Source organism: Plecotus auritus (genome assembly GCF_963455305.1).
Source record: "Plecotus auritus genome assembly, chromosome: 7".
In the NCBI taxonomy this organism is placed as follows: domain Eukaryota; kingdom Metazoa; phylum Chordata; class Mammalia; order Chiroptera; family Vespertilionidae; genus Plecotus; species Plecotus auritus.
Window position 1 is genome coordinate 164709987 of NC_137774.1, and position 10527 is coordinate 164720513.

Consider the following 10527-nt stretch of genomic DNA (forward strand, 5'->3'; position numbering starts at 1 on the left):
CTGTTTGCTTGATCACAATATCCAGATGGAAGCCAACATGGGAGGCCAGTGGGTTGTTTGTGAACATTTCTCAACACCCAGCAGGGCAGCATCCCTTTCTAGCAGGTAGAATGTCCTGTGCCGGACCATTTCCAATGAAGAAGAAGGAAGACATGAAAAGTATCTCCTAGACCTGAAATTATTTTTTGCTCTAATCAACCATCAACAGGAGAAATGAGAGTGGGTAGAGGTATTATCCTTTTGCCCTCAATTTTCCAGTTCATGCACAGCCACTCCTGAAACATCTGGTGTTGTTTGCAACCCCCCAGTGAATGCCTGGACCCTCCAGCCTGCCTGACACATGGCTAATATCTACTCAACCTCCCTCAGTTCTAGCCTTTGCTAAAAGCAAAAAAAGCCAATGAATAAACTGAATAAATAAGTCAGGGTATGAGCTCTAGAGGAGAGGTCACCAGGGGTTTCCTCCAACTATTTACATGTCAACATGCCTGCCCACACATAGAGAAAAATAGAAACAAAATATATTGGAAATGCCAATTCTGTTTATGGAAATCAACCCTTTTTCTTTTAGCAAATATCAGGTATAGTGAGAAAACTGTCCTCCGCTTTTAAAGATGCTTGTAGGATGTGATAGGACCCTGATTTGCTTCCAAGAGTGGAAGGTTAGTTTTTACTTTAGATCAAGAGAAGCCGGTCACCAGAATCCACTTATTCTACACAAGCCATTTTCTTATGGAATTCTGCTGTTGTTGGCAGTGAAGAAACACCCTCGTGTGGCCCAGAGGTCCTTGGCATCTTTCAGTGTGGCTGCAGGAGGCTCCAAAGGAGTGCCTGCAATCTAGCTTTAGAGGACAGTCCCTAATGGTTCTAGGGGCACATTCTTTTCACCTAAGCCTCTTCTAAGCACTTAAGCAAATTAGAATTAATGTGCTAAGTTGGCATCTCTACTACAAGAGAGAGCACAGCCTACTGAAGCCTTTTCCCCAGGGTGCCCCAGAATGTACTCAACTCAGCCTCAGTGTGAATGTCAAGGCCGCAACATCTCAGGTGAATGCTGCTGAAACCCAGCAGGGATGGATACCAAACCCTGCATCACTTGTCAGCCCAGGGGAGATGTTGTCAGCAGGCCACCAGCAGAGCTGAGTCCTGTGGCCATAGTTTAGTGCCATCATTATTCCCTGAGCAGTTCAGCAAAGGGAAGTTGACAATTAGACTGTTAACACCATTCTAATATCAAGAAACATTATAAAATGTCAGTCAAAGAAAATTGTTGTTTTCTTTTCCTTAAAATTTTTCAAGGAAATCATTGTGACATGCCAATGAACTTGAGAAAAGAATTAAGTGTTTTATGTATTTCAGATTGCTGTTGAAATAAACTTTGGCTGTACCTGCAGTTCCCACTTGGGAACTAAATTAAGTTTGACCATCCTAACCATTTGAAAGAGGAGACAACCTGGTTCTCTTCCAATTGGGTGGGTCTAGAGAACACCTGTAGACATCATCCATGATTCAGTTTCTCTGGCCACATGGGCATGGCTGGCCACGCCAGATGGAATGCTTTTGTTTGGCGAAGTTTCCTGAGCCAAGAGTGACCTCACAACCTCTCAGCTGGTAAAAAGCCATCTTGAACCATTTAAGCAGGAGAGACACTCTGGGTTCATTCAGTTTCAATGTCAAAGCATGTCCTCTGCTGAGCATTCTAGTCTCCTGGGTATTGTAGGCACCAACTAGGCCTCATGAGCTTCACAGAGGTGGCTGGGCAGTGACTCATCTCACAGAAAAAATGATTTCCTAATGGAAAATGGTTTTCGGTACATCTCTAGAATAAGGCAAAAAACAATGAGAGGTGAGAATGAGGCAACAGCAATCAATGCATGGCCCGGTGAAGTCGGGGCCTGGGCAACAACTGACTTTCCCTGACTCGGAGGAAAAGGAGCCAGGTTGCTGTTCAGCTATGACACTCCCCCTGTGACTACCTAGGACTCCAGTCTAATTTTCAGGGAATTCCAAGCTCCCAGAAGAAGTATCCATTAGTGTGAAATAAGGTTTGTGATCCTTGGTTTTTATGTTTGGAGTCAACAGGTTATGGACATAATTTTAAGACTTAACTACTGAAACACTTCAAAAATTCTACTGAGCTTTTAGCAGTCCATTCCATCCTTATAAAGAAAACTAGCAGACTTAACCGCTATATCCAAATAGCAACAGAATTTTTGTTCATAAACTAGAAACCAAGGGATTTGGTGTTTTGATTCAAATTATTACTGATGACAACAAAACAGCCTCTTGAGTTCCTAGTTGGTTTCCTCCGTCTTGTTGCCAGGTGGGAAGGACAAAAAATATTGTCCCTAGAAATGAGGAAATTGACATTCCAGGTCGGTAAGGTTTGCCTTTGGTCACCCACCTAGAAAGAGATAAAGGTGCCCACATAGTTCTCCTGCCTTCTTATTCCATTTTCCCTGCTCTGTGCCAATGGTGTTCTAATGTGAGCCTTTTAGATAGACACAGATGAAGGAAGGAAGAAAGGAAAGAAGGAAGGAAGGAAGGAAGGAAGGAAGGAAGGAAGGAAGGAAGGAAGGAAGGAAGGATGGAAGGAAGGAAGGGAGGGAGGGAGGGAGGGAGGGGGAGGGAGGGAAGAATTGAGGGAGGGAAAGGGAAAGGGAGGAAAATTGAGAGAGAGCTAGAGAGGTAAGAAGGGAGGAGGGGAGGAGATAGATATAGAAAGACATAAACATACATATACTGTATGCATACATGTGTATGACTATTTGAAGATTAAACAAAGAAGATTCTGTTAAATATTGAATATAGTGCCCACTGAAATAACAACAAGCAACACAGTAAATTCTAGTTCCCTCCCTGTATAATTTTTCCAAACCTCCCAACTCTAACCCTTTGAATGCTCTATGCTTGGAGAGCAGCACTGTGTCGGAGTGGAGAAGCTCAACATCACCACACAGCTCTTCAAAGAAGAGCTTGTCCAAGTCATTTGGTAGACCTCGTCTTAGCCCCATTTAATCATATATGTTGCAGATTCATTTCCAATGTCCTCTCATGACCAGACTCTTAGATTCACAAATCTCTACACCTGTGGACTTTCACAGATGGACAGAAATCTCATTCAACCACCCCACACTAGAAGTGTGGCAGGTCCTGGATGGCAGCTGTGATGAAGTTCACCCCTTTGAAGAACAGGTTGATTACTAGAATAAATCAATTACATAGAAGAGGAGTTTTGTGTACTTGAGAGAAGAATTATGTGAAGGCCATTAGAAGCATTCATTTACACACAACGTGCTAATTGCAAATCATTATCTATTAACTAAGACCAATTTCTAGAGGATGTTACCATGCTAAACCTTAGTTAAATGAATAGGGAATTACTGAATTGGCTTGAAAATGATCAAACTGTTTATCATTCACAGCAGACCTCCTCCCTGATTATTGCATGTGAGCAGAGCTTGGTGCATGCCTGTGTGCCCTGGCCGTGGGGCTGGCCCTCACCCCACGCCTTGGAAGGTTCTGCTCACTTCAAGGGCATTGTCTTAGAAAGGGACCCCAGCAAAAAAGGAGATAGCTAGGCCCCTGGCATTCAAATGCTGATTATCAACCTATGAACATGCCAAGCAGAGAGAACTAATTCTTGACTTCACATATCTCAAAGTCTCCTGTGATCCCTTTAACCTTCAAGGTCCCCCAAATCAGACAGTAACCTCAGAGGACAAGAGTGCAAATGGGGAGCATTGAACTGGCAATTTTGAAGATTCCTCCCCACTAAACAAAGACTCTTTGTCTGGGATTGCAGCTCCTAGGAATAATAGAGAAAATGCGGGGAAGATAAAAATCGACTACTGTGTTCTATAGCATCTCATGTATACCTCTGTAATTTATAAAGCTTATCTAGTAAAATGTTGTAGCTGTGGCAGTTTGGTGATTCCTCAAAAAATTAAGCAGAATCACTACAAGATCCAGCAACTCCACTTCTAGGTACCAAAAAAACTTAAAGAAAGGACTCCGACAGATACTGGTACACATGTTCATTGCAGCATTTTGATAATAGTCCAAAGATGGAAACAACCCAATCATCCATCAACAGATGAAGGGATAAACAAAGGCGGTATCTCCATACCTGGAATATCACTCAGCCTTTAAAAAAAATGGAAATCCCTTCACATGCTACAGCATGGATGAAGGATATCGTGCTAAGTGAAAGAAGCCAGACACAAAGACAAATATTATATTACTCCACTTTTATGAGACACCTAGGATGTTCAAATTCCTAGAGACAGAAAGTAGAATGATGGTTGCCACGGGTTGGGGGAGTGAGGAGTGGGGAGTTATGCTTAATGGGGACAGAGTTCCTGTTTGGGATGACGAAAGTCTGGGAAATGGATGGTGGTGATGGTTGCACAACACTGTGAATGTACTTAATACCACTGAAGTATTCACTTAAATATGGTTAAAATGGTCAATTTTACGTTACGCATATTTCACCACAATAATAATTTTTCAAACTCATGCTCTAGAATGGTAGCCTGTGAACCCTGTAACCAATATTTTTAAAGAAGGGCCATCAATAGTTGGCGGTATTAGGGGACATGCCATGCTGGTTACTGCCTGGGTGACGTTCCCAGCCTTGACCTTGAGGAGCATGGAGTGCCTTGATCTAGGAGGAGGTTGGATCCACGGGGAACGAACTAACCCAGGTGCGTCTTGTTTTCCGGGCAGGTTTCCGCACAGCCAGTCCCACAGGAGCCCAGCAGGAAAGATTACGAGACCTACCAGCCGTTTCAAAATTCCACGCGAAACTACGACGAGTCCTTCTTCGAGGACCAGGTCCACCATCGCCCTCCCGCCAGCGAGTACACCATGCACCTGGGACTCAAGTCCACCGGCAACTATGTCGACTTCTACTCAGCTGCCCGTCCCTACAGTGAACTGAACTATGAAACGAGCCACTACCCCGCCTCCCCCGACTCCTGGGTGTGAGGCGGGCGGCACGAGGCGCTCCGGGAACAGTGCATGTGCATGCATACCACGAGACATTGCTTCTTTTAATTTTTCCCCTGCAAATTTAGTTTGCTAAAGCCTGTTCCGTAGGAAGGCTGTGATAACCAGTAAGGAAATACGAAGAGCTATTTTAGAAAGCTAAACGGATCGAAAGTTAACGTGGACGTCAGTAGAAAGCTAAAGCGATCCTAAAGGTGACGACCTTGGGCGACACCTTTCTAGTCTGAGCGGTAGGGTATGAAAGGGTCTTGAATGTGGCTGCAGACAGCACAGCCGGCGGTCCCGTCGGGGCGGTGGGCGCGGAGGTTATAAGCACAGAGGCAGGCAGCACGGGTCTCGCACTCTCGAAGGACGGCTTCTCACGCTTTGTTTCCTCTCTCCATCCGTTGTGATTCTAGGCTTCCGGTTGCATTGGGGTCCCTCTGTACAGCAAGATGTTTCTTGCCTTTTGTTAATGCATTGTTGTAAAGTATTTGATGTACATTACAGATTAAAGAAGAGAAGCGCATTGTGTATATTACACCGATGCCGCAGTGTTTCCTCATCTATGGTTCTAAATATTGCTTCAATCTCAAACGTTTGAAAGATGTATGGATTTCCAGTTTTCTTTTCTTTCTCTCGGTATGTTTTAACAAAGAAAAAAATGGAGAAAAAAGGAATATTTAGCAGTATTGTTCGTTCTGATATGTGAACTTGTTTGTGGCAACTAAGCAAGGCATTCAGCAGTTTCTGACAATTAACACACATCATTCCACACTCCTTGTCAACAAAGTGCTTTTTCACTGCCTAAAATTTTAGATGTAGATATTTGAAATAGATTTTTTCATTTATACCAGTTTTCTTTATGATGATACAGTGTTAAAAGAAAATAAATTACAATTGATCTGTCATCCATATTTGCTAAGAATGTCTATTTCCAAGGACCTATCTTACAAAATACACTTTCTTGCTCGTGTGTCTGTGCGTGTGTGGGGTGTGTGTATGTCCATGTATGTACAAAAATGACCTGTGTGAGGTTTTATTTTGACAGAAGCAATTTCATTTGCTGTTCATCTTGTACAAACTGTTTCTGGTTTTCAGTATAAATGTACATCTGTTTGTTCCTTTCGTACTCTAGCTATTCTTCTGACCATCTAGTGACTCAGGATATTAGGCCAGTTGAAGTGAAGTTATAGGATTTTCACACATTCACACATTCTCCAATGCCAACTCTTTCTACAGGTCCATTTCCCTCCATGTTTTATGCCCTTAGAACACAATAAACCATGGCCAACTTAATAATTTCATTTGGGGGCCAATTACTTGAAGTATCCACAGAAAATGTAAACTGCTCACCTTATTCCTCCCCAGACTCTTTTTGTTTATGTCACAGGGAGCAGTAGACAATGATGGATTAGATTATTAAAATTGAACTTGAAGCAAATGTTAGAATAGTGGTTAACAGAGCTAAGAAATAAGGCTAACCATTTAAAAGAACACGGGCTGTGGGTAAATTAGCTTTGCTCTTTAGATGCAAGTGACTGAGGCCAATAGGTGCCTAGTAAATGTTAACTGTTCTTGGAAAAAAAATAAAAAATTAAATAACAAAAGAAATTGGCTGCCATCTTCCTTTAAAACTTGCTCCCCTTCACTCTACATAGTTTAATTCAGCTCAAAGTCTAAAGTCACAGTTTCCTTTCCCAAATTTAAAAACAACCAAAAGATTATTTTGTTCATGCCTGTTTTTATGTCTGAAAAGCTAATTTCCAGAATATAGCAGTAGCCAAATTTCCATATGAATTGTTCTACAAATTGCCTACATGCTGGACCTGTTGGGCTGTTTACTATAGGACTCTACGTTTCTGGATTCCCTCCCAAAAATGCTTCAGTCCCTACAGAGAGAGATAAATACGTAGCCTCAAACACAATGTTTCCATTTCGTCCTTGTCATAGAATGAGATAGTAAAGTTCATTGAGGTAGAGATTGTGGTATAGACGTTACTGTCAATTACCGAATAGCTGGTTTAACTTTTTCAAAGGTAACAATAGGACATATTACCTGGTTTGAGTTGTGCAAAGGGAAATTCATGCATGTGTTAAAAAGTCCTCCTGGCAACAACTTCCTGTTCCCTTTATGATTTTGAGTCTCTGCATGCAACCCCTTGGAAGACCAGGATGTCTCTGCTGTTGGTGATGCTCTGAGAGCATTGTGCCAGGCTGGGATGAGCTAATTTAGTCAAAGGCCTCTGGCATCAGAGCTACAGGTGGAAGAAACAGAATTACATAAGCACTGCCTTCTCGGTTTCCATAACTCCCAGCCCCACACCTCCTGAGAAACTCATTGACATTGGTCCCTGGGTCCTGTTGAAGATAAAGAGCATCCAAGCATTTGTAGCAATAGCTCCAGCTTCAATCACCAGGTGTCCAAAGCCAGGTGCTGTAATGGGTTCTTCAACAATTGCCTTACTGGTCCAGACACATTCATGAGCTCTGTTAGAGAAATATCCCAACCAGATATTCTGTTCACTCAAGACTTAGGATTCCGAAGGGCAGCTTTACTTACCTTCTCAATTTTTAAACTTAAAAAAAAAAATGTTGGCAAGAACAGACCTGGTGCCAGAGTGTGCCCGTGGCATTGAGTGTGCTGTTAGGACCTAGAAGGAAATGGCTGCTAACCTGTGTCATGAAATGGACATAAATGGACAAAGAAAACTATATTATTAAATGGTTCTATTTTGTTTTAGACTGTTTTAGAGATGTCTAAAAAATCAGAAAGGAGACTGGCAGTCTCTTTTAGGTAGAATTTCATTGGGAGTTCAAAGTCGCTAGCCCAATTACTAGGTGATCATAAGCAATTTTATGCAATTAATTTTGACCCTAGTAAAAGTTGAGAGAGCTGACTAAAGTAAAGTGGTAAAGAGAGATTTTTTAAATAATGGGGCTAAAGCAAGAACTCTTCCTAATTGTTAATATGCAAACATAGTATTTCCTTGAGGTTGCCGGACTCAGCAAATAAAAATACAAGACATCCACCACACTAGAATTATTTTGTTTTCTGAAATTCAAATTTAATTGGGCATCCTGTATTTTTCCTGGTGACCTTTCACTTAATCTACTATATTTCTGCCATTACTTTTCTAAGGAGTAATGCTTTATAGAAAAAGTGAAAATCAATTCAAAAATTCATTACTTGATTAGTCTCAATTATTGTACTACTACTTGATCTTAGCCAAAAGGCTGAGAAGCAATTCAATTACCCTAGAGGTGAGATCTGTGTAAAATAGTGGAAATATGGGGGTAGGACCCAGAAGCCCTGCTTGGGTAAGCTAGGTAACTTCTGGGTCTCTCTTTCCCTGTTAGTAAATTGGGGGCAAGAATGCCATCTGACAGTTTTTGTGAAGATCTGGTTAGGTTTGTGACCAGTGTTATACTAGTAAATGTTTAACAACTGACTCAGAGAAAAAAATTGTTGGTTTATAATATTTGCCAATTTCTGTGCTGTTAGTGCACACACCAAGTTTTCAAGCTACCAAGATGATGTCACTAATTCAGTTAGAAGTGATGGTCAGTAATAGACATATTCTCTTTCTGGGATACACATAAAATAGATGTAAATAACTTCAAGAGCATATGTAATAGTAAAATGCAGTGAAATAATTAGGTTGTGATGGGTTCTGTATATTTATTACCTTTACTTTCACTATCATTCATTTCATTGTAAGTTTATATAATTTAACTAGAGGCCCGATGCACGAATTCGTGCATGGGTGAGATCCCTCTGGGTGGCCTGTGGGGATCGGGATCGGGTCGAAATCTGCAGTCCAACACAGCCTGCAGCTCCTACCTGCTGCTCCTGCTCATCCCAGCTCCACTGTGCCTGCTGTGGGCTCACGCCCAAACAGTCCCGATCCGGAGAAGCTTGCACTGCTGCAGCAGCGCTCACTAGCCATGAGCCCTGCATCTGGTGCCCTCCCAAGGGCTGAAACTGGCTCTCTGACATCTCCTGTGGGGTCCCGGATTGTGAGAGGGCACAGGACAGGCTAAGGGACCCCACCAGTGCTCAATCGGGCCAGGGAGGGACCGCGGGAGGGCTCCAGGGCATGTCCAGCCCATCTGACTCAGTCAAGTCCGGACCCCAGCAGCAAGCTAACCTACCAGTCTGAGCATCTGCCCCCTGGTGGTCAGTGCACATCATAGCAACTGGTCAACCAGTTGACTGTCTGCCCTCTGGTGGTCAGTGCACGTCATAGCGAGCGGTTGAGCAGCCTTAGCATATTATACTTTGAATGGTTGGTTGGTCTGCCGTTCGGTCTATTTGCATATTACCCTTTTATTATATAGGATACTTAATAATGACTATTTAACAACCAACTTGCAACTTCCTGAAAATTTAACAATCAGTTCTTGCGAGCCGATAAAGGCCAGTGCTAACACACCACTGCTTATGACATTGAAACTGCCATACAAATGTTCAATTAACATTCACTCATTCAACCCACATTTATGGAAGTTATCCTGTAAAAGGCACAATACAAAAATTCTTGGAAAACAGGTATAACAAGGAAAAAATTGCTCTTCCTAAACACTGGTAGCTTTCTAAGGGGTATGGGGTAGTGCTAGCCATCACCAATGAGCCTGGGATTCCAGAATAGCCCAGAGCAGGGGAAGGAGCCACATCAATGACCTGTACTGAATATTTTATTTTAGGAAAATGAAGAAGGAGAACACTGGTTGTAACCTTGGCTGCACTGAGGTCATTGTTCCTATGTCCCCGCCATAATGTTATTCAGTTGCTTCTGGCTGCTTCAGGTAAAACCCTGGTGTATCAGTTCCCAATGGCTGCTATAACAAATTACCATCAATTTAATGGCTTAGAAAATAGAAATCTAGTAGCTCTGAAGGTCAGAAGTCCAAGATGCACCAGCAGAGTTATGTTCCTTTGGGGCTTTAGGAGAGAATTCGCTTCCTTGGTCTTTCCAGCACCTCTAGGCCACCTGTATTCATTGGCACCATGTTTAAGGCCAACGAGTGCATCTCCAATCAAATCTATCTCTCCCGAGTCCCCTCTGTTTTCTGCTTCCCTCTTTTCTCTCATAAGGACCCATGTGATGCATTGATAATCTCCACAACAAGCTCCTTAGAGTATACTATCACATCTGCAAAGTCCGTTTTGCCATGTAAGGTAACATGTCCACCAGTTCCGGGCATTAGGACATCTTTGGGGAGGCCTCCACTCTGTCTACCAAATCTGGCTTTGCTATAGCACTATACTATCAGAGTCCAGGCCAAAAAAAAAGTCTTAAAATAGTGTTTTGCTGTATCTATATCTAAATTCCTAGAGTAAGGTCCTAAAATAATCTAGCTTATATTAAATTCTTTGGGGGGTGGGAATAAAACTTAATTTTTCTATAGTAGTATCCTGAAGAATCTCTGAACAGGTGGCAATTTTCATGCCTAATTCTGATTTTTTTAAAAAACTTTTTTTGCTACATTTATTTGTTAATTAATAATATTTATGCAACTTGAGGTGGAGGCAGG

At 42.2% G+C, this 10527-nt stretch overlaps 1 protein-coding gene across 7 annotated transcripts in view; it reads left to right on the forward strand.

Annotated features, from left to right (window-relative positions):
- The window catches only part of CTNND2 (catenin delta 2), an 804920-nt gene extending 799020 nt beyond the window's left edge, over nucleotides 1-5900 (forward strand). For all 7 annotated transcript variants that reach the window (XM_080680431.1, XM_080680434.1, XM_080680433.1 and 4 more), the window contains one exon: nucleotides 4729-5900. In XM_080680431.1, coding sequence (XP_080536557.1) covers nucleotides 4729-4989 — 261 coding nt within the window. In that variant the 3' untranslated portion in view covers nucleotides 4990-5900. The remainder of the gene's footprint in view (nucleotides 1-4728) is intronic.
- Nucleotides 5901-10527: the final 4627 nt, after the last annotated feature.